The following is a 25,675-nucleotide window of genomic DNA, read 5'->3' on the forward strand; positions in this document are numbered from 1 at the left end:
GTTTTAAATAAAGGTTTAGGGGAATCTTTCAAAACAAAAGGAATCCCTCTCTCCTCAGCACTCTTCTTAAAAGGAGTAATGTTACTAGCCTTACCTACAGATTTGTTATAGTCAAAACCTATTCCAACAGTTCTCTTGATCTCTTGTTTATCATTAAGTTCTTTGACTATCATGGAGGCATCCTTAAAGGCTTTACATTTCACTTTCTCTTCGTCTAGCTGAAGTCTTAAAGCAATCTCACCTTTCTCTAGAACTTTGACTTTAGCACATTGTAATCCTAAATCCATAGTCAATTGTTCTATTTTAGGTTTTAATACTTTCATCTCATTCATCTTATAAGCATGAATTTCTAAGACTAAAGTATCAACTTTAAGATTGGCAGCTTTCATCTTTTTAATAGCATCATCTCTTTCAAGTCCTAATTGCATAAAAAGTTTAGGGCATGTAGGATCTACCTGAAAGCTTCCAGCAGGAGGAGGTGAAGATGATCCAGCATTAGCCATGAGAGCAACATTCCCTATCTGCTCTTCTTCATCACTGTCTGTATCATCCCAGCTTTTCCCTTCTGCCAGATAAGACTTGCTCTTGAAACTTTGACTTCCAGAAGTACCCTGATGCTTTCTCACTAGTGCATCATACTTCTGCTTCAGCTCGTCGTACGAATCCTTTCTCTTTCCTTGAACCTTGGGTTGTTTGCATTCAGTTGCAAAGTGTCCCGGTTCACCACAGTTGAAGCATTTGAATTTGCTTCTATCGACCATCCCAGTCTTGTATCCTCCTTTGCTCGTAGAAGATGAATAACCTCCTTTCTGAAACCTGTTCACAGTAGGTTTGTACTTGTAGGAGGGGTTCTTCTTGAATCTCATGTTTCCAAATTTCTTGGCAAACAGTGATAGAGATTGATCTTCTAACTGTTCTAGCTCTTCCATTGTATAGAACTCTTCGTCACCACTGGAAGAGGCAGTCTGACCCATCTCAGGTACAACAAATTCCTGAGTGGTTTTAGAAGGAACAACAACATCCTTCTTTTCTTCCGGTGCAGGTGACTCAACAACTAGAGCTCTCGAATGGTTCTGTGTTTTACCCCAGCCATATCTCTGTTTACTCTGAACTTGCTCCAGTTCATAAGTTTTCAAAACTCCGTAGAGTCTTTCCAGAGAAATCTCATTCAGATCTCTGCTTTCCCTGATGGCAGTGATTCTGTGTTCCAGATGTTCGGGAAGGGTTAAGAGAAACTTCATGTTGACCTCTTTCTTGTCGTAGAATTTCCCATTCAGATTCAAGTTATTAATCAGATTATTGAGTCTGATAAATACTTCTGAAATCCCTTCACCGGGATGGGAACCAAACTGTTCATACTGAGCCATCAGTATCTCTTTCTTGTTTTCCCTAACTTCCTCTGAGCCTTCATTGATAATCTCTAATGTATCCCAGATTTGCTTGGCGTTCGTACAATTTACAACAGCATTGTACATCACTGGATTTAGAGATTCAACCAATATTAGTTGAAGAGCGTCATCTAAGTTCATCTGTTCACTCTCTTCATCTGTGTACTCAGAAAGTTCTTTCGGAATGACCTGATGAGGTATTAACACACCATCCTCTTCGTGTGCTAATATGACATTCATCGGAGTAGTAACACCTTTGTCCAAAATCCCGATGTATTTTCTGTTCGCTGTTCGGAGGAATAGGAACATGTGCCTTTTCCATAGGCCAAAGTGTTCTTGGCTGAACGGTGGGATTTTAATGCTACTAATCTTTTGGGTACTCATTTTTAAGGATTTAAAGTGAATAGTGTTTGGATGAGAAATGGATTTTTGAATGAAAAATATTTTAAATCAAAATTAATTTAAAAAAAAATTAATTCGAATTAAAATATTTGGATTTGAAGTGAATAGTGTTTGGATGAGATTTGGATTTTTGAAAGAAAAATATTTTTAATCAAAATTAATTTTTGGAATAAAATTAATTCGAATAAAAAATATTTTGACGTTACAGAGTGTGTATAGGATCTGATACGGTAAAATGGTATCAACCGCTCTGATGCCAATTGTTAGGTCCTGGAACGATTGTAGAAGGGGGGGGTTGAATACAATCGTCACTTAAAAATAATCGCGGCGGAATAAATCTGATTGGAATGTAACTTGTTAATCAGATTAAGATTAATTAATATAACAATGTTTTAAGTCGTTATATAATTAATATGGTTCGTTTTAATGTCCACTAGTTCGTAGAATAAATTTGACAGAAAGTATTCTAACTCAGCGGAACAAAACAACCGAATGATCAAAGCACAGTAAACTGTGGATTTAACGAATAGCAAGTTTAGCACAACTTGAAAGCTTTACAATACTTTGAACAAGAATAAATGAAGGGGGGAGAGCCATATTTATAGGCAAAACCCTTGAACTAGTAAGACAATGGTGGCAAAGACAATCCCTAGCTTGCTAAGACAATTTGGCACTTTGTCTTGCTATTTTAGAGCTTGTAAGACAATTAAATTAATTGTCTACAACTAGTAAGACAATGAAATCCGTGGGCAAGACAATCTAGGGGTCGGTAAGACAATTGAGAAGTGCGGTAAGACAATCTGGGAGATTGTCTTACTGTTCTACAATCGGCAAGACAATCACAAGGATTGTCTTGCAAGCTACCAAGGCAAGACAATGCAACAATCGGTAAGACAATATCAGAGATTGTCTTCCCGTGTCAAGGAGGGGGATAAATGCGGTAAGACAATCTAGGAGATTGTCTTGCCGTGTTGTGTGAAGGCAACAGTCGGTAAGACAATCCTTTGGATTGTCTTACCTTGCTTAAAACAGCAAGACAATCCACTGGATTGTCTTACCTTGCTTGTTTTAGCAAGACAATGCCTTGGATTGTCTTTCCTTGTAGTTAAACACTTAGACAATCAACTAGATTGTCTTTCCTTCTTGTTTTTCAACTAGACAATCAAATAGATTGTCTTTCCTTGTGTATTTCAAGTAGACAATCCATTTTCCCTTTAATTAATTAACCAATTAATATTCACTTAATTATTTTAAATGCATAAATTCATAAATTAAATTAATTCGAGATAGAATTAATTTAATAAATAAATTACACATCCAATATAATTATTTTGAGAAGTGAAATAATTAATTAGATAATTAATTATCCTTTTCCTTCTTCAGCAGAGTCTTCAGTCTTCTTTAAATAATTATGATCTTCGACTTGATTGAACGACCACCTTCTCTTGACTCAGAATATTTAACCGGATGAGCTGATACACAAATGTACTGTCTGGTTCATCTGTAACTAGCTGAATTAAATATTCCTTGTCAATTAAACAATTAGGCAGTGGCTTGTTCGTCGATTCTTCGTCTTCTTAGTTCATCTTCATTTGTTGACACAATATGGAATCTTCTGAATAAATAAAGTATTTAAACTTTATACCTTCTGATCTTCTGGACGTGCTACAAAAGATTATTTGTACACTGAGGCTTGATCATATTAATGAACTTCTTCCAGTGGTTTGCAGCAGCATCCTGAAATTCTTCTGACATAAAATCTTCAATAAATCATTTGACGTTCTTCGAACGGATTCCAGTTAACAGTACTTGCTATTTTCTTGCTTTCTTATCAGAGTTGAGTTGATTCCTCTTAATTACAAATAGGCTTAACATATGCCTTTCAAATCTAATGGCCCCGCCAGGGGCACCCATACATCAGTTGCAACTTACAGTTTTTCGTTGCATATGAGGTTGCATATGAGGTTGCACGCAACCTCATATGCAACTAAATGCAACTGAAAATTGTAAGTTCCAACTGAAGTATGGGTGCCCCTGGCGGGGCCACTAGATTGCAATAGAATCAACTGAATGCAACCTCATATGCAACTAAATGCAACTGAAAACTGTAAGTTCCAACTGAAGTATGGGTGCCCCTGGCGGGGCCATTAGATTGCAATAGAATTAACTGAATGCAACCTCATATGCAACTAAATGCAACTGAAAACTGTAAGTTGCAACGGATGTATGGTGTGCCCCTGGCGGGGCCGTTAGATTGCAATAGAATCAACTGAATGCAACCATATGCAACTGAATACAACCATATGCAACTATATATGCAACTGAATTCCTGATTTCGAGTTCCAGTTTTCAAATGTCATTTTCGACCTCATATTTGGAATCCATATATATATATATATATATATATATATATATATATATATATATATATATATATATATATATATATATATATATATATATATATCAACTCCAAAGATGAGGTCGAAAATGACATTTGAAAACTGAAACTTGAAATCAGGATTTGTAGTTGCATATATGGTTGCATATGCAACCACCGTATTTTTGGAAAATATTTTCAAAAAGGTAGTATTTTTGAAAATATTTTAGAGATTTGAAAATAAGATTGGATAAGGTAGTATTTTTGAAAATAAGATTGAAAAAACAATATACAAGATAATTCCCCTTAAAATTATTTAGCTTAATAAGCCTGTCAAAAATAGGTACTTAGACTTGAAAAATACTAGGATCAGAATGAGATGTATCAAAAAGTTTATTTAAATTATTTATGATAATTAAATGTATATTTATACATTATATGTATATTAATTTAGTTATGTTGATCTTTATTTTATTTTATCTAAAAAGATCATATTTCTGTATACTTTTTATTAGGGATGTGTATGTTGCGGTTTGGTGCGGTTTGCACCCAAAACTGCAACCAAAACCATGAAACGCGGTTTCTAAAATTGAAAACTGAAACCGAACCAAATACTAATGGTGCGGTTTCGGTTTTTGTGGTGCGGTTCGGTTTTCAAGCCGTGAAAGATCCGATAAACTCTAGAATACTGAAATCCTTAACAAGCTTACAATAATCATGTCACAAATAATTATCTCTTCATAGATATATCAGGAAGATATGGAATTATTAATTCAAATAATAAATAAATATTGATTAATAAAATGAACAAAAATGAATGTCACAAAACTACTTAACTGGAGCACCTAGAAAAAGTGGTACTCTGTAAGAGAAAGATTACAAAAGAATAGGCATGCTAAATTATATTACAAACATGAATTCTATGGGCTAAAATCCTGAAAACAGGAACTTCAAAAAAGATTGAAGTTTTGAAAAATTATCTGCTCACTGCTCTTTCGCATCTCATTTTCTTTTCATCATATGTACAATTGATCTGACTATGAACACCTAAACTCATAATAACAGGAGTTCCGCAGAGAAACCATGATAACACATAATTATATATTAATAATAAATGTAATGTATATATTATATTCAAATATATAAAATAAATAAATAAATATAAATATTATTGCGGTTCGGTTCGGTTTGTATTCGGTTTTAAAATTTTTGAAAACCAAAACCAAAGTATCGGTGCGGTTTTGATTTGGTTCAGTTTTTGTTTGGTGCGGTTTCATGTGGTTTTTGGTTCGGTTTCGGTTCGGTTTCTGCTCATCCCTACTTTTTATGGTCGGATCCACGTCATCCAGAATATGGCCCAAGTTTTATTTAAGTGACCGGAGTTAGTCCAAAAATCAAGTTACATGTCATGCAAATAATGTGAAAATCAAGTAGGAGAATAATTTCGAAACACCAGATCTAATAGATAAATAATGAGCATAAATTTTTTTTAAAGAAGCATGTAATATTTTTTGTCAAGGCTCCGCACAGGCCCGGGACAGGCTCCAAACAATCTTAAGAGCCAAAACTTGACCCCATCATTGTCCCACTAGGTCCCGCCACGACCCTACTAGGCCCCACTTAGACCCCGTCTAGGCCCATCTCGGGGTCCATCCCCGATCCCGAAACCCTTACCATTCTACTTAATTACTTTAGTTTGTATTTAGTTTGTATTAGAGTTGGACCCTATATATATATATATATGCATGTTCCCTAGCTAAAGTTCAATATCGAAAGTTCAATTAAAGATCGTCTATTATATTCTGTCAAAAAAAATAAATCGTCTATCATATGATTATATCAAATTAATTTGACCTAAAATTAATTTAACTATAGAATTTTGATTGAAGAATAAACTAGACAAATTAATATTTGTATAAACATTTCATATGTTGTGTTAGTTCAAGTTGAATAATAATATGTCCAAATAACAACTTGAATAATGTATTATTAACATTATTAGTTGATTTTTAAAATAAATTTATATTTATAAAATTATAAAATCAAATATATTATGGGCCCGTGCCTAGCATGGGCTTTCATGCTAGTTATAGTATAATTTTGGGACTAGGCTTGATTACAATTAAATACTGGTGAAAATTGTCAATAACACATCATGTAAAAGATCATCTGCAATAATGAAACAATAAACTCTAGGGGTGAGCAAACGGTCGGTTCGGTCGAAAACCGAACCGAACCGAAATAACCGAAAACCGAACTTTCATATTTTTTGAAACCGAACCGAACCGTACTTGTGTTTCTAACCAAACCGAACCGAACCGTAATTACTTCGGTTTTTTCGGTTCGGTTCGGTTAAAACCGAACTTTATATATATACAAAAAAAAAACTTGTATCCGGCACCGGAGTAATGGCCAGTGGTCCAACATAGATGAGAAAGAATGTTGCAGCAAATTTACTTATCTAGTTTAACAACACAAGCTTGAATAAGAACTGAATGTTAAGCTTGAATAATGAATCACGATCTGGAGAATGGACTACGGAGATTGCCGATTGGGACAGAATGGAGTGGAGCTGCGGGGGCTGTGGTCTGGGCAGTGACAGGAATTTAGGGTGACCGGCGTTGATGTATGTTCCTTATTTATTATTATTATTAAATACAAATATTATTAATATATAAAAATATGATTTAAATATATATATAAAACTTCGGTTATTTCGGTTAAACCGAACTTCTGTTTTTAGAAACCGGACCGAACCGAACTTTTAGTTCGGTTATAACCGAAAACCGAATCAACCGGAGTTTTAAAAAATTCCAAACCGAACCGGACCGAATATGTACGGTTCGGTTCGGTTATTCCGGTTTGGTTCGGTTTTACTCGGCCCTAATAAACTCTACAAGCTTTAGTCGCCGCATTCCTGCATGGATAGTTATAGCTAGAAAGTCATTTCCTGTATATCTGGACTCTTGTTCTATCAATATAAATCGGGATGGATAATTTTTATATGTAATTTAATATTTTTTAATCGGGTTGGGTTGGATCGGTCAAAAAAACCCGAAACCCGTGTCCAACCCGATTAAATCGGGTTACTCAATTTTTAATCAAATTATCAATCGGGTAAAAAAATTTGGATTGATTCGGGTGAATTATGATCGGTTTGGGTTGGTTCGGTCGGTTTCACAAACCGTGTACACCCTAGTACAAGATGCGGCCTCGTATAAGTTAACAAGGTGATAAAATCGATTCAAAGATATATTCTGCGAAGTAAACATATAAATGTTTAAAACAGATGCACAAAAGTAATAAATTGAGTTTTAAATCTATGTCAATTATTTTGAGATAATTGTAAAGACTCTTTGAATTAAATTATAAAAATTCTTTTTTTTTTACATTTTATTTAGCTAACCCTAACGTTTTCTCTCTCTTCTTTTTAACCGACTCCTTTTCTCATTCTGACCGGCTTCCACCGGTTTTTCGTGGAAAGCCCCAAAATCCTGCCGTTTAATTGCTTCTTCTTTGGTTATTCTTGCTTGTTTCATTGATTTTCTCAATAAATCTCCCTCACTGGGTAAAGTTTTCTTAGATCTATATCACTGAAACTTTCAATTTTCGTTCTTATTCGTTTCCAGAGGGCTTTTTGGATTTGTGAGTGGATCAATTATCTCTTAATGTAGGTTCGTGGTGCAGATATAATCGTTTTAGTTTGCAGTTGGATTTTCTCTCGTGTGTTATAATTATAGTTTGATTTCTCTACCTGTTGAGAGAGTGTGATTTTTCTCTCCTTCTTTTGTGAGAGTTAGTTAAGATTTATCGATAAAAATCCCAAAAATTGTATTTGTGGTTGATAGCTCAAACGGTTTCTGAAAAGATGATGAACATAGAGTAAAGATCTATAAATATACTATCATCAATTTCAACACCGTTTATTTGTCTCATATTGCGTATGAAGACAGGCGTGTTAATCTATTCTATGTTTGTTCGACTCGATCATTATCGTAGATGCCGTATGGCTGTTATTTATTGAATTATCTCATTCTCTTAAAAGAATAATTCTTTTTTTAAGTTGAAGACATTTAAGACATTTAAGACATTTCAAATAAAAATCAATTTAAAAATATTTAAGATAAAATTAAAATTTTGTGAAATTATGTTTATATAAAATAAAAATGCGAAACAAAATAAAAGGGTAGAAAATTATCTCATTAAGACTATATAAACCCCCAAAAGTTATCGTAAATATCATAATAATCAGTACTTAATAAAATATAGAATTAAAAATGAATTCGCATGTTCGATGATGGGTTTTACTTGTTTCTCAACTATTATAGTTATATTCATATAACAAAAATAAGTAAATGCCATTTTCAAACATATTCATATATTTATTTTGATTAGTTTGAGAGTGCAAAGATTACTCTAAATTATTATTTTAATGTTCGATTTTTATTTGTTTAGAATAGTTTAATAACTTAATAGTAAAGGAAAAAAAAAGGAAAAAATCACCATTACAAAAATACTTTGTGGATTTAAACGTGATTTGTGTTGAATAATCAAGACACGCTAAATGACCATTTCTTAATCCATGAGAAAAAAACAGAGAACTGCTTCCCTGCTTCCCCTCTGTTTTGATAGTCGACTTCCGTAAATAGGGTTCAAGCCGTCACTTCTCCATCCTCTAAATCTTCATCCCTTCATCGGTTCCAATATGTTATTTTGGGTGATCTATAAGACCTGCATCGATTGTTGGACGATGGTGGATATCTCAAGAGCTCACCTCTCGCAACTTCATATTTTGGAGGCATTTGTTGTTCCAATATCAGTTAATATAACTGATAGTTCTGAACATCGGGCTTCAGATGATGCTGATGTGAAGGTCAATTGCGATGCTACTAATTTCGTAGGTGATGTAGGTTGGATTGCTCGACATGTTATTGTAATGCTTTTTAGATCTAAGAATTTGGATATTCTATATGTTAAGCAATCTGAAAACAAAACGGCTATTTGTTTAGCTCGTTCTTTATTTCACAATCAGATTGTAGTTGACAATTCGGGGGTTTGTCCCGGCTGGATTCCAATCAGTGACTTCTGTTAATAAAATCAATTGTTTGTCAAAAAAAAAAGAAACATAGAACTTAACATATGTTTTTTACAGTGTTCACATTTGCTTGGCGGTGAAACCTTACAAGTATAAGACTTAAGAGCGCTAAGTGCACAAAGTATTGTACGAAATCACACGGTATAAAAAAAAACTTAACAACTAAATCAAGTTTAAGATGAGTTCTTTATGATCTCCTAAATCCACAATTCATTTCACCGATGTCTTATGCATGAAGACATGTATATGCACACGAAAAATTTCAATAGCACTATCTAGATAAAACACAATTACATTAAGATTTTGTTTGGAAACATGAATTTCATTTGAAATGTAGGATTTTAGGGTTAAATGACGTTTTGGTCATTCAACTGATCGGAAACTTGCAATTGGGTCATCCAACTCTAAAAGATGTCAGTCATATCATTATACTCTTAAAAATTTTCATTCAGGTCACTGGCTGTTACACTCCGTTAAAAATTTGACGGAAAGCTGACTAAGCTTCGTGACTTGGCTTAAATAAATCCACCGTGGCATGTACAGTCAGCTGAAGTGTCATTTTGATCACTCAACTGACTACAAACTTGCAATCGGGTCATCAAATTCAAAAAAATTTCATTTAGGTCACTTATCATAATATACGTTAAAAATTGAAAAAAGAAAGAATTTAAAGTTATCATGCATCACCTTTTTTTCTCTCTTAAAAATTTCGAAACAAATGAAACAAATACACACATAAAATCAATAGTTTCACCCACAAAAACTTAATCTTTGTTTATCTCTTATCGTTTTATATATCTTATGGCCATTTTGGAAAAATTTCGTACTTATAAATCTATTGTCATTTTATAATATCTTTTGGTCATTGTGGAAAAGTCCATCAAAAATTTAATGAGTTTTTCCAAAATGACCTCAAGATATATACAACGATAAAAGATAAACAATGATTAAGTTTTTGTACGCGAAACTATTGATTTTATGTGTGTGTATTTGTTTCATTTGGTAATAAGTTTCGAAATTTTCAAGAGAGAAAAAAAAGTGCTGCATGATAGCTTTTAATTCTTTCTTTTTTCAATTTTTAACGGATATTATGATAAGTGAGCTACACGAAATTTTTTTGAGTTTGATGACCCAATTGTAAGTTTGTAGTCAGTTGAGTGACCAAAATGTCACTTCAGCTGACTGTACAACCCACGGTGGATTTATTTAAGCCAAATCACGATGCTTAGTCACCTTTCCGTCAAATTTTTAACGGAGTGTAACGGCCAGTGACCTAAATGAAATTTTTTAAGAGTATAATGATGTGACTGACAGCTTTCTGAGTTGGATGACCCAATTGCAAGTTTCCGGTCAGTTGAGTGACTAAAACGCCATTTAACCCTAGGATTTTATATAGAATTTGAAATACAAATCCATAGTTTGGAAATATTAGCATTTCAATTCCTGTATTTGAAATCGAAATCCACTGTTTGGGATATCTTAGTATTTCAAAAGTTGAATTTGGAATTAAAAGAAATTTCTATAAAAAAATCTCAATCATAACCAAAAAATTAATTACAAATGCTCTTCACTATTTACCTAAATAATATTTTGAAGTAGGAGATACATGAGATAAATAATTAATCTCATTCAAAATAACAAATAAAGTCTAAGATAAAATATTCAAACTAGTTATCAATGTGTAACAAAATCTAATCTAATTTATCATCGTCTGGTAGGCTCTTAAGAATTTCAAACAAATGCCCATCCTGCAAGCAGGAGCTAGTGGCAAAGTATTTTGTTATCAAAATTAGCCCCACGCCATTGAAGAAGCATAATTAACTACCAGTTTGCCATCAAAACCAATATTTTACAGCACACAACAAAATACAGTTATTGGGAAATGACTAAAAGCCCAAGATCAGCTACCAACTGGTTAAAGTAAACATTATGCTGCTGAACTCCATACAAAATGACACGGCATCTAACTAGCGAAAAACTTCTACATATGAATAGCTAGAACTTTTCTGAATTTGTAGTTAATTAGATGGCCAACTGGTTAGCAGCCAAGAACTGTTTAATCAATAATTAAATACACCCAGTGTGTTGTTTATCTAAGTTTTTAATATGTACAGAAATGAGTCAAATGGTGAATCACTCTGTATACTTTTTATAAAGCCAGAGTAATTTAAATATATAGGAATGCAATATAAGAGAGGAACAAATTAGACTAAATGCTTGTTTAAAAAACTTAACTCGTAAAGTACGAATGCGAATGTTATATTAACTGTTTGGTAAATAAACAGCAAGTAGTACGGGCGGATATAAAACTAGCCAACATAATTTACATTATATACATATATATAATTAGCCAACATAACTTACGTTATATAGATCATTCACCAGTTCATCCGAGTTAGGAGAGAAAGTACTACTAATATACACAAACTGGAAGAAGGAAAAACAAAAGGAGCAATTAATCCAAGTCCAGAGAATTATTCAACTAAAAAGAAAAAAAATTGTTGAGCATCTACTATCTACCAATGTCTCCATGCAAAGTTGGCGGCGAAGAAAATCAATAACTTTGGCAAACTTGTCTGTCCCACCAATCTGCCCATCCAAAAGTTTGAACACTTATAGAATAAGATTAACAATGTTTAGCAGAATACAAGCATAGGGTACTATCTAATTAATTAGTGGTATTAAAATAGCACTGTTAACAAATAACAAAAGCAACTTAAACCTCAAACACCACATTGTAATCGGGATACATTTGTAGCAAAATATATATCCAAATGTTTGCTACACCAAGTAGGGTATTCACTATAGTCATAAGAAATCACATCCATGTGTGGATTGAAAGGTTCATAAATCTTTAAAACCAAACAAATTTTCTTTTTACCTCCTACGTTGCTCGGAAATATCCACGCAACCACCACATAATGCCGCTGCTACTTCCACAATAAAACCCGCAACTATCGTAGCCAACTCCATATCTTCATCATCCCTCAAACGTTTACACGAATCTCCAAACTCAATTCATCAGCATTGTACTTTTTAGGCGTTCAATCTAGTGCAATAATCATATATATATATATATATATATATATATATATATATATATATGTGTGTGTGTGTGTGTGTGTGGGGGGGGGGGGGAGGATTCTGGTACAAACTTACAAACTTTTTTTTTATTTTTTTATTTTTTGCATGTGTTAATTATTAGTTATTTAAGGTACCCATGTTGAAAATACTTCAATATATCATTAGAAAACATATAAATAAACAATGCGTTCAACATATATATAACTTGAGTTCAACATTTTTTAACATATTTTGTTGAACATCGACTAAAATTGTGTTAGAGAAGTACATAAACTAATTTTTCAATGTAAGAACTAAGTTAAACGTATTATGTAACCAATATTTATCTTTTTAGGCCCTACCCAAACCCCAGAGATATAGTTTAAGCATCTCTCTAAATATATTCAACACAATGATAATTAGTGTTCTACACCCAATGTTGAACCCCGATTACAAATGTGTTAAATGCACGATTTATTTATTCGTTATTTTTGAAATTTGTGATGTTTTTTCAATAATTTTCAACATGGATACTTTCTATAACTAAGGATTAACAGGTTGGGAGAATAAAAAAAAATTAAAAAGTATGTTTATAAGTTTGTAACTTAATTTTTTTTATTTGATCCTATCCCTACACATATTGTATGTATGTATAAAGTTATTCAAAAAACAGAAATTATAAATCTATGAGTCTCAATTTAGTTGTTCAGATGTCAAAAGCGAAAAACTGAAGTAAACATATACACATAGATTATATGCACAATGTTAAACCCTAATTACAAAAATGACAGTAGTGAAATCAATTACACCATAAATACATATAGATATCAAATTAAGCAATAAAATGACAACAATCAATGTATACAAAGAGAATAGATACATATAATCCAATACTGGCAAGAGATACATATAATCCAATACTGGCGATAGGAAGAGAGAGGCAGGGAGGGAGAGAGGGAGAGAGTGGGGTGGGGGGGGGGCAAGAGACAAAGAACTGCACCTTTGATTTTCAACGGAGACGAAAAAAGGATGGCAGGAGAGAAGAAGAGCGAGTAGCAGCTTGAATCGTGAAGGAGCTGAAGTTTTTGTTTTGTTTTTTAATTTCAAATGACATGTGGTAGACTAGTAATTCAAATTATTTTATTTTGGCTTCTGTTTAAGTTTAATGGAATTGGACAAATCCAAATCCAGAATTTACAAAATTTGCCAAACAGTGGATTTGAACAAGCACATGATTTGAAATCAAATCAAAGTTACCAAACAGAGCATTTCTCATTTTTTGATATAATTGCTGCCAAAATAGTACCTGATACAAGACATATTAAAACTTTTATACAGTTTCAGCTCGCTTCACTCAAGTTTTGTCTCCCAAAAATGCGGAATCTTAAACATTTTTTTTACCATACACACTTTAAAATTATAATGAAGTGATAACTCTCCTTTCATGCTAACCGTGCATGGCTACAAAGGATTTTCATAAACTTGCATGATTGCATCTGATCGGTTGGATTTCTGACGATTCAAATTGTAAACTACCATAAGTAGCTCATACCTATTGTTGAGAGATGAATTTGGTAATCAACAGAGATGAGGTTCATGGACGGAATCAATATATGTTACAATGATTTTATCAACAGAGTGTGATGGTTGTGTGTTTGCGGGTGTGGTCGAGATTAAGGTGTCGAGTTGCTTCCTTGTGCTTTCAATTCGTGTCCCCCTAATGTGTCTACGTACGTAATTCTAGGTTATAAGGACACCTAGTTCGATCAGAAGTAGGACTCCTGGAGATAAGTACATAGCCAAGAGCGTGACTTATCTACTAGTCTTCTAAGGTCTTCAAAATTCTTCTGCCAAGGTGGTTCCAATATTCATGGAAGGGGAGTCCTACTCCGCTAAGGACTAGTCTTGAGGCCAACTACCTAACTCCTAATTCAAGTACATCATGTGTACGACATTATCCCTAACCATTGGAGATAAAACTAACCGCTACATTTCGTATCATGGAAGAAATCGTCCGATACAGCCATGACCATCCTTGAGGTGTAAGGACGCGCCCTTACCTCCTAGTGAGGATACCCACAAGAATACATGGCAAAGTCTCTTTCTAGACAATTGGGACATACAATCATCTCAATCCCCAAATAAGAGTAACTAACCAAAGTCTAGGATCCAGACATGTGACCGTTCATCACACCACCCCGGAGGGCCTTCGATAAGAATCGTGATCACCTCAAGCCCCCGCACGAGAGCAACTCGGAAAAATACAGGATTGAGGGTTGTAGATCACGTCGAATGAGCTCGGGAGCTATAGACTTCATATCTCCCATAGGGGTGATTTTCATATCTCTCGAAAGGGTAAGTCTTCGTATCCCCCGGAAGGGTTGCCTTCAATATACGCCGGAAGTGTTGTCTTTACGAGATCACACTCTCCATATAGGAAGAGCCTTTTTTACAATATATGTTGTCAAAATATTATTTCATTAGAGTTAGACCTCTTTGGGTGTGCCTCATGTTTCAGACATGAAATTATACAAATCAGGTCCCTAAGGGCGCGTCCGGTCTCATATAGGGAGTCATCTTCTCTGGTTATCTTGCCACTTAGCACATTCATCTTCCATGGGTCGCACCCTCTTCAACATAGATCATACATCATAACTAGATCATATGCACCAAGCAAGTTCACAGAGGGTTGTGCCATTCCATTCGGATTGGAACCTTCAAGAGTCGTGCCCTTCCTTCATGACTAGGAGGGCGCACCCTTACATAATATAAGACTTTCAGCCCAATTCATACTTGCTCAGTCTAGCTAGGTACATACTCGGCCCAATAAAGACCTAGCCAAATTTGACTATACCAAGTACTGCCCAAATTTTCTTGATATTGAAGATACCAGGGAAATTTTTACACCACACCATAGATATTCTTATGAGGGCGTGACCACGCATAGGCATGATGTAAGCCATTTTTCATTCCTTGATATTTCAAGTTATAGGCTCGCGCAGGCCTTGCAAAGTTGTAATATATATGATGTCGGTGTCTTTCAATGTTTAGCCAAGTGGTGCGCTATTCGGCTACCGTTGGTGGATGTTATCACCTTGTTCCTCTTGTGATGCGTATTGAACTTTTACTGTATTTCTATTATTATCCAGATGACTAAGCATGAGACTGGCGCGCCATCATGACATGTCCATAAGTTATGAACATTCTTCATGTGGACACAAAGCAGGGGGCGCGGCCTATCTGTCTTTGACAGTGGCTTTTTCCTTTGAAATCACATGTTTAAACATAATATTTGTGCAGAAACCCACCATTTTGTTTGTAGGTGGAATATATCAAAAGAAGGGCGCGCCTTCATAAAATGTAGGTTCATGGCCATCTTCAAGCCCTTATACGTCCATGATGCTTTGGACAAGTAAGTAAAGGAGCGGCCTATCTGTTTTTGACAAAATGGCGCAGCCTTACTTGTTGTGATGTCGTTTCGGAGCAAGAGATATGATAGAACTCTTATCTTCGAGTGTTGATGTTTATCTCGGACTCTCGAATGTTTATCATTGAGAGTTAGTCGTATTACATGATTTAAATTCCTAACTGGACCCTCAATTGGGCTCCAACCCAATTAAGTTTCTCCTAATAATCCACATGTGAGATTCGGGCCTTTAGTGGTCGATGCTAGATTTCTGATGACTAGATAACTACTCGGACTTTCTTGGATCGGGCAATAATATTAAAGTAACTATTTAATTATTCCAATTCCTATCAGATCATGATACACACTAACAATCACTTTCTAGTTAGGTTGCGAAATTTTATTGAGTCTAATCCAGTAGCAGATCCAGAATTTTACGAAGGAGGGGCTTCAATAATATTTTTTTTCAAAAAAAGAATCTTAAAGATCTAAAATACATAATAATCTTTTTGCGAACAGCTTTTTTTTAATCATTTCACACAACCAAGTCCAAGTCTGGTATGCATAATGGAGACTAGTTTAGTTAATGGTCTGGGTTCAATATAAAAATAGATGGGCTCATTTTAATAGGGCTAGACTCATTTTATAAATAGGCAAATTTAAGAAAAGAAAAGAAAATTGAAGGTATAAAAATTAAAATTGAAGATATTATGAAAAATAATATAATATATGACTCCTAGTTAGTTAATACATTAAATGTCGTGACAACTCCAACCATACTCTTTATACTTGCTCTTAACTCATAATTTATTATTATTTGAGAGAGAAGTGAATAGAAATAGAAGGAAATGATTATTTTATTCAATAAAAATAAGTTAGGAGCACCTAGATGCTCTTTAAAAGAAAGGAGAGAGAAAAAGCTCTTAAATTTATAAAGAGTTACTAGGAGCCCATTGGAGCTCTATTTTTTCATATCCTCCTAAATTATAGAGTTAAGAGCTTGTTTGAGTAGCCCATTGGATATGCTCTAAGCCTCTTAGCTCACCTTGTACGTCCAGATTTAATCCCACTAATAACGATAGTCCGACATAAAAGTTCTCGTCAATGAAAATCTTTCATCTAATTAAAAAATAGTTATCACTTAACACACACTTAGAATGTTTGTACTGAGCACGATCGGATAACCCAGTAGTGGGTTTATCCTCTGTTATGTCAGGATACTTGGATCCGACTTTGACTCACCCGATAAATATTAGAACACATGCTCATTTGTAAGACATATAAGCCTAAATTGTCAAAAAAAACCACGTACTCTTATTACTTTATATTTATCATGGTGCAGAATGTTTAATTCAATACATACAGAACTGAACAAATGCTCTGACGAAGTCATCAAGCATAAACAATTAGTCCTAACAAACATTTAAGTAAAAGTTACAACTACTTGTATTAAATTATGTGAAAGCACTTCATTATTGCATTACTTTATTCCTTGTTGAGGGGTACTCCATTGACTTATTGTGCATGCAATCGTAAGGTAAGGTTTGATGGTTGTTAACAAATTACTAAAAATTGTACCGTTAATACAAGAATATAATACTCTTTTAGTATTCTATGGGTTGGCGGACAGAGACACACGACATTTTAATATTTTTATAATTCTATAACATATAATAAAATAATTAATTTTATGAATAAAATTTCATTATATTAAAGTACTCATAAATACAAATCACTCATGATTATATTTATTTTTATAAATTAGACATAAATTAATAATTTGGAGTCGAGACATGAAACGTGAAATGTAAACAGGCCGAGGGAGTAATAGAGAAGAGGTGTACAGTTGGCTGATGATACCTTATTTCTGGATGTATATCAAGTTAGCATTGACAATTAGTACTATACATATCTGTGCCGCTGTATAGTAAATCATCTGATTTCTAAATCAAAATGATTTCTGTATATGAGTTGTGTACTAGCAGCAAGCCTGGGTATGGGCACACATTAAAATTGAAACAGGATGATGATGATGATGTTGGAGAGGATGCAGACTGCATTGGTTGCGAGAAATCAATAAAAGGCTCTCCTACATATATCTGCAGTGTTAGTCATGATGATCTTGATTGTCGAGGATTCTACTTGCACAAGAGCTGTGCAGAATTGTCCATACGAGATGACTACCATGGACACCCGCTAAGACTAATTGAAGAGGAGGACGATATTAAGGGAGGGGATTCCGCATGCTTTGTTTGCAACAAACAAATTGTAGCAGGCTTTCCTACATATACTTGCATTCATGATGGCGATGTTGATTGTCAAAATTTCTACCTCCACAAGACTTGTACAGAATTCCCCTTGCAGCTGAACCACCATAAGCACAACAAGCACTCCCTTGCTTTTCTGCCAGCTCCTGATTGCGTTTGTGATGTTTGTTTTCATGCTTTAAAGTTTGCTTATGCGTGTGATGATTGTAAGTTTCATGTGTGTGTGTTCTGTGCTTTCGAACAGAGAGTGCTTAGTCATCAAGGTCATCCGGAGCACGCACTGACATTGATCAAGAGGGAGTCCTTGTTCACCTGTGATGCTTGTTACGAGGAAGCCAAAGAGTCTTCGTATTTGTGCCTCACCTGTGACTTCTGGATCCACAAGACTTGTGCTCTTTCCCCTTCCACTATTCAAGCTTCTAATCACCACCACCACCACCCTCTCACTCTTGTCTACTCTATACCTGATATTCATCGCTATTTTGTCCGCTCCTGCAACATCTGCAACAAAGTAGTTCATCCGAATTTCTGGGTCTATTATTGCCAGAAATGCACATACTTTGCGCACATCAAATGTGCCACATCCTCGGTTATAATGTGAGTACCCTTTCTTATTTTGATTCTTTGTTATATAGACCAATTATTTCATAATTTATCACGAGCTTCATGTCTGACAATTATCAGCTCTAATATAAATTATTTATATCCAGAAATGAGATTGAAGCAGAGGACATTGATAATGAACTTGCTTTGGTCCAATTTCCTTTGCCTAGCAAGGAGTCACTGTTTGATCTTATCATCACCCAGTATTACCAAGGTGAAAGCTTTATCACTTGGTCAAGAAGGCTCTATAATCCTCTTACTCTTATTTTCGAGCACTGGAGTCACCCCGATCATCCATTACAAAAGCTCCGTTTTAGTGTTTCTGAGGATGACGACGATGACAGTGATGATGATGCAGCCTTGTTGATATGCGATGGGTGCATTCAGCCCATAACCCTTTCTCATCCAACTTACTATGCTTGTATCCAATGTGGTTACTTTCTCCACTCCTTTTGTGCAACAGAGTTGCCACCAGAGTTGCCTGCAGGAGCATCCACGTTTCACCCTCAACATCCGCTCATGCTCTGGAAGAGGAGCATTTCGGCCTTTGGTCTTGTGACATGTGGAGCATGCGCCAGCGAAACGAATGGATTCTTCTATCACTGTAAGACTTGTGATATTAGAGTTGATATCCGTTGTGCATTCTTACCCACCAGGATTAAACATATATCTCACAAGCACGCTCTTGTTCAGCGTCCATTTTCTGAACCCATGTGTAGCATAAGTAAGATTACAATTACAGGTGGCCTGGTATATGGGTGTGAAACTTGCAGTGACGTACATATTAGTATACTTTGTGTATTTTTGCCAAGCATTGTCAAACACAGGTTCGATAGTCACCCGATAACGTTGAGACTTCCTCCATTTTTCTACGAAGGAGTTTTCTACTGTGAATTATGCGAAGAACAAGTTAACAATCAATGGCCACTCTATCACTGTGATGAATCTGATCATTCTTTTCATTATAACTGCTTTGATCTTCTTCCGAACATCAAATTTGGAGGGACCATTGAACTTGATATTGACCATCGGCCGCACACATTTACATTTGTTTTAGAGAGGCCTAAGAAAAAAGGCTTCCTATACAAGTGTAGCAATTGTGCTGACTCCTATGAATTTGGTGTATTTTTTAGATGTGACGGGTGTGGATATCTTGCCTGCTATGGATGTGTCAATAAGGTTCTGGGCGGAACTTCACCCAATGAATTTGTAATTCCCGAATAGAAAAGTTATTGCATTGTACTATTAGTTCTTTTTTCTTCTTCTTTAAGCTTGTCTGTGTTATTCTATACTTACAAGACTTGTCATATTATTTCCTTTAAATCCATTGTGCATTCTTATAGTAATTACATATTCTTACAAGGGAACCTGAGTCGGTCTATCGTCAGATGACATTGTAATCCCTTTTCATCTATAACTAGAAAGGGATACTATGATTTTTATTTTCATATTAAAAGTTTTAAAAGTTTTTACGGCTTCTGATGCCAACTAGAAAGTTCTCATGTTATTCGGCAGTTCAGCGTTTTGAGAAATTGCTAAAGCTTTCTGCAGCACTTATAATTTGGAAACTTTGAGAAATATTAGTGAACTGAGTATTTTATAGATCGAACTAATGATTTGTTACCCAGGTATTTTAATGATTCTAGTATTCTATAGATCGAAAGGAATTTCGGGTAACGGGTCGTGTTCGTGTCAGCAATCGGGTCAATTTCAGGTAAAGCTAAAATCACTTACAATTAAAGAAAACTGAAAGTTGAAGTTATTAAAAATGAAATTCTAATTTCGGGTCATTTCAGGTCCATTTCGTGTCAATCGGGTGATTTTCGGATCACTTTCGAGTTTTGTCTTAGTAAATCGGATTACAGGTTCGGGTCGAGTTCGGATCGTGTCTGATATTGTCACCCCCTGCATGTGATTAAGTTTGACGCAGGCCCGGCTCAATCAAAATTGAGGCCTATGCTAAATTTAAATGGTGCCTTTTAATAAAAAAAAACATCACATAAATGTTATTCTATTTTAAATTAATTTGAAACTTAAAATAAGAAAAACGTCAAATAAAATATACATCGTCTGAGTAGCATATTTATATTTTTATTAAATAAATTAATTTATTTAACACAAAAAATAAATAATAGTTATAATATATAATATGTGACAAGAATAAAAATTATATTTATATTAATTATTCACTAAAAATATTTAGCAAATCAATACCAAAAATTCAAAAATTAATTTAATAAATAATAATCAATACTAACATAAGAATATATAATATCAGTTTATATTTAATAATAATAATATTAATGATAATCAACTAACTATAAACAAATATATAAATCAAGGATTTTAATAAACATACAATGAAAAATAAAATTAATTGTATATGTGTAGAAATATTACAGCTTAAAAATTCGGGGCCCTCCAAATCTTGAGCCCCTGTGCCGAAGGGCTTCTTGCACACCCTAATCACCGGCCCCGGAGACAGGTTGAGTTCCCTATCTTGGGAAAGCTGTGCTCTTTGGTGTTTCCTTGTTGTCAAACAGCTTTGGAACTGTTTCACTGCAACTGACCCGGTCACTCTCCGGGTCAGTTTCTTCCACCTCTCCTCACCACTCCACCCCAACCTGGAGATATGTACACTGCAACTGTGCTCAGCACGAGCGGCTCAAGACCAATAACTCCTGTCCAAGAGCTCCTGTTTTGTGAGTACCAGCTGCTTCTTCCCAGAATAAGCAAGCCACATATTTGGGCAGGGCGTATAAAAAGGTATTCCCCGAGTCTCTTAATACTTTTTCTTTTTGTCTTTATCACGTTTGATAACACATGCTTTTACTCGTTAATATTTTTAATTTTGCATTCTTACTAAATATAAAAACTTCACCATACTCATGAGAATGAATCCAACAAGATCACTCATGACTATATTTGATTATATAGATTTCATGTAAATTAGTAATTTGCTTCATTTTATGAACAGTCCCGACATATTAAACAAGAAAAGTAATTAGAGACGGAGTGAGCAGTAATTAATATGCTATTTGCATTGAGAATACAAGAAAATAGAACAGGTACCTTACAATGCATGAGAAAAGGACACAACTAAAAACGAGGTGATGACTTGGCCTACGTTAGGCAATTTGGTAAGGTCGGATGAACAACATGCAGTAAATTGATTGCTTTCCTGGATACATCATTGGATGATCAGATTGCATATTGTTATGCAATCAGGCTGCTTTCACATCGGAACACTGTCTGTTACTCGTACTCCCTCCGTCCCCCTGAATTCTATATATTGGCGGGCGGAGAAGTGTGTGAATCCTCCTGTAAAATATAGTTGTATGATTTTAAATTTTTATTCAGAAAGAGAAAATTTTAAAAATAAGTTATAGAACTATATATTTTATACGAGCATTAGAGGGCATGCCGAGCAATGAAAGAAAAACGTATAGATTTGAGTGGGACGGAGGGAGTATGGATCAACCAGGTGGATGTCAGTGTTCATATGCTGCCGGTCCACTTAAAAGCTACCTTGAAAACCATTCTCAACTTCAGTCACTCCTTTACCAGTTTTTACAAGTAAACACTCCCTCTATGACTTGAACTGAGATAAGAAAACTGCCTTGTCAATAAAATAACTGTAATACAATGAATGATTAGTTTTTTTTCTTCAAAAGTGTTCCCTAGTTAGTCTGTTATTTAGCTTTTAAGTGAAGTGTAACAAAAAGTAGTCATGTAAATAGAAATCACGAAATATAAAAAATAAGAGAACAGAATATATGACTAAGAAACACTCCATTGCATCTATTCAGTCAGTTCACTTACTTATGTTCTTCCCTCTGGCCTCTGCTCCTAAACTAGACCACTTATTATAGTATTCAGCCACTAGCACTTGTTAACGAGGCTCAACCATGATTGTCGGATCTCGCGATCAAGATTGGGTGCAATGGCACGTGGTATAGCATCATATAACATGCAGCTGATCCTGAATCTACTCCAAAATATAATAAACAAGAGGCTTACAGTTAACTGATGATACTATATGAAGTTGCCATTGACTTTACTATGTCTATATATATCTGTGTGTGCTCTAGGCCTAATAGTAATCATCCCATTTGTAGATCTTCCCCTCGCCCAAAATGATTTCTGTATATGAGTTGTGTAGTGGCAAGTCTAGGTATGGTGGGCACACATTAAAATTGAAAGAGGATGATATTGGTGGAGAGGATGCAAACTGCATTGGTTGCGAGAAATCAATAATAGGCTCTCCTACATATATCTGCAGTGTTAGTCATGATGATCTTGATTGTCGAGGATTCTACTTGCACAAGAGCTGTGCAGAATTGTCCATACGAGATGACTACCATGGACACCCGCTAAGACTAATTGAAGAGGAGGACGATATTAAGGGAGGGGATTCTGCATGCTTTGTTTGCAACAAACAAATTGTAGCAGGCTTTCCTACATATACTTGCATTCATGATGTCGATGTTGATTGTCAAAATTTCTACCTCCACAAGACTTGTACAGAATTCCCCTTGCAGCTGAACCACCATAAGCACAACAAGCACTCCCTTGCTTTTGTGCCAGCTCCTGATTGCGTTTGTGATGTTTGTTTTCATGCTTTAAAGTTTGCTTATGCGTGTGATGATTGTAAGTTTCATGTGTGTGTGTTCTGTGCTTTCGAACAGAGAGTGCTTAGTCATCAAGGTCATCCGGAGCACGCACTGACATTGATCAAGAGGGAGTCCTTGTTCACCTGTGATGCTTGTTACGAGGAAGCCAAAGAGTCTTCGTATTTGTGCCTCACCTGTGACTTCTGGATCCACAAGACTTGTGCTCTTTCCCCTTCCACTATTCAAGCTTCTAATCACCACCACCACCCTCTCACTCTTGTCTACTCTATACCTGACATCCATCGCTATTTTGTCCGCTCCTGCAACATCTGCAACAAAGTAGTTCATCCGAATTTCTGGGTCTATTATTGCCAGAAATGCACATACTTTGCGCACATCAAATGTGCCACATCCTCGGTTATAATGTGAGTACCCTTTCTTATTTTGATTCTTTGTTATATAGACCAATTATTTCATAATTTATCACGAGCTTCATGTCTGACGATTATCAGCTCTAATATAAATTATTTATATCCAGAAATGAGATTGAAGCAGAGGACATTGATAATGAACTTGCTTTGGTCCAATTTCCTTTGCCTAGCAAGGAGTCACTGTTTGATCTTATCATCACCCAGTATTACCAAGGTGAAAGCTTTATCACTTGGTCAAGAAGGCTCTATAATCCTCTTACTCTTATTTTCGAGCACTGGAGTCACCCCGATCATCCATTACAAAAGCTCCGTTTTAGTGTTTCTGAGGATGACGACGATGACAGTGATGATGATGCAGCCTTGTTGATATGCGATGGGTGCATTCAGCCCATAACCCTTTCTCATCCAACTTACTATGCTTGTATCCAATGTGGTTACTTTCTCCACTCCTTTTGTGCGACAGAGTTGCCACCAGAGTTGCCTGCAGGAGCATCCACGTTTCACCCTCAACATCCGCTCATGCTCTGGAAGAGGAGCATTTCGGCCTTTGGTCTTGTGACATGTGGAGCATGCGCCAGCGAAACGAATGGATTCTTCTATCACTGTAAGACTTGTGATATTAGAGTTGATATCCGTTGTGCATTCTTACCCACCAGGATTAAACATATATCTCACAAGCACTCTCTTGTTCAGCGTCCATTTTCTGAACCCATGTGTAGCATAAGTAAGATTACAATTACAGGTGGCCTGGTATATGGGTGTGAAACTTGCAGTGACGTACATATTAGTATACTTTGTGTATTTTTGCCAAGCATTGTCAAACACAGGTTTGATAGTCACCCGATAACGTTGAGACTTCCTCCATTTTTCTACGAAGGAGTTTTCTACTGTGAATTATGCGAAGAACAAGTTAACAATCAATGGCCACTCTATCACTGTGATGAATCTGATCATTCTTTTCATTATAACTGCTTTGATCTTCTTCCGAACATCAAATTTGGAGGGACCATTGAACTTGATATTGACCATAAGTCGCACACATTTACATTTGTTTTGGAGAGGCCTAAGAAAAAAGGCTTCCTATACAAGTGTAGAAATTGTGCTGACTCCTATGAATTTGGTGTATTTTTTAGATGTGACGGGTGTGGATATCTTGCCTGCTATGGATGTGTCAATAAGGTGCTGGGCGGAACTTCACCCAATGAATTTGTAATTCCCGAATAGAAAAGTTATTGCATTGTACTATTAGTTCTTTTTTCTTCTTCTTTAAGCTTGTCTGTGTTATTCTATACTTACAAGACTTGTCATATTATTTCCTTTAAATCCATTGTGCATTCTTATAGTAATTACATATTCTTACAAGGGAACCTGAGTCGGTCTATCGTCAGATGACATTGTAATCCCTTTTCATCTATAACTAGAAAGGGATACTATGATTTTTATTTTCATATTAAGGCTGTGTTCACTTCATGGAAAGGAATGAGGGAAGAATGGAATGAAAAATTATATAGAAGTTTTAAGGAGAAAAATGGAAAGTATGAAATAATAGGGACAAAATATGAATGTAGTTAAATTTCCTGTGAGAAAGTAGGTAAAGAAACATGATGTAGAGATGGAATGAGCATTCCTTTTAAAACATGTGGGTTAGAATTATAAATAAAATAGTATGATTGGAATGATTGAAGAAATGAAAAATATATACATTTTCTTTAAGCAACACCATTTTAGAGTACAAAATTCATTCCATTCTCCCTCCATTCCATTCATGCCAAGTGAACACAACCTAAAAGTTTTAAAAGTTTTTACGGCTTCTGATGCCAACTAGAAAGTTCTCATGTTATTCGGCAGTTCAGCGTTTTGAGAAATTGCTAAAGCTTTCTGCAGCACTTATAATTTGGAAACTTTGAGAAATATTAGTGAACTGAGTATTTTATAGATCGAACTAATGGTTTGTTACCCAGGTATTTTAATGATTCTAGTATTCTATAGATCGAAAGGAATTTCGGGTAACGGGTCGTGTTCGTGTC

General features: G+C 35.2%; 2 protein-coding genes and 1 long non-coding RNA gene across 3 annotated transcripts; 2 read left to right on the plus strand and 1 right to left on the minus strand.

Annotated features, from left to right (window-relative positions):
• Positions 1-11,567: 11,567 nt before the first annotated feature.
• Positions 11,568-12,371, minus strand: LOC135152369 (uncharacterized). The gene is made up of 2 exons (XR_010291450.1): positions 12,147-12,371; positions 11,568-11,854 (listed from the first exon to the last, which is right to left on the minus strand). It is a non-coding gene; the product is annotated as an uncharacterized LOC135152369 (long non-coding RNA).
• A 5,169-nt stretch (positions 12,372-17,540) lies between these two features.
• Positions 17,541-19,915, plus strand: LOC108216999 (uncharacterized). Its single transcript, XM_064092483.1, has 2 exons — positions 17,541-18,598; positions 18,712-19,915. The coding sequence occupies exons 1-2, from the start codon at positions 17,688-17,690 to the stop codon at positions 19,826-19,828; spliced, it is 2,028 nt and encodes a 675-aa protein (XP_063948553.1). The 5' UTR covers positions 17,541-17,687; the 3' UTR covers positions 19,829-19,915.
• Positions 19,916-22,740: 2,825 nt separating this feature from the next.
• Positions 22,741-24,872, plus strand: LOC108217000 (uncharacterized). The gene is made up of 2 exons (XM_064092092.1): positions 22,741-23,642; positions 23,756-24,872. Exons 1-2 carry the CDS (start codon positions 22,741-22,743, stop codon positions 24,870-24,872), a joined length of 2,019 nt encoding a protein of 672 aa, XP_063948162.1.
• The last annotated feature ends 803 nt before the right edge of the window (positions 24,873-25,675 follow it).

This window comes from Daucus carota, chromosome 4, assembly GCF_001625215.2.
Source record: "Daucus carota subsp. sativus chromosome 4, DH1 v3.0, whole genome shotgun sequence".
NCBI classification, from domain to species: domain Eukaryota; kingdom Viridiplantae; phylum Streptophyta; class Magnoliopsida; order Apiales; family Apiaceae; genus Daucus; species Daucus carota.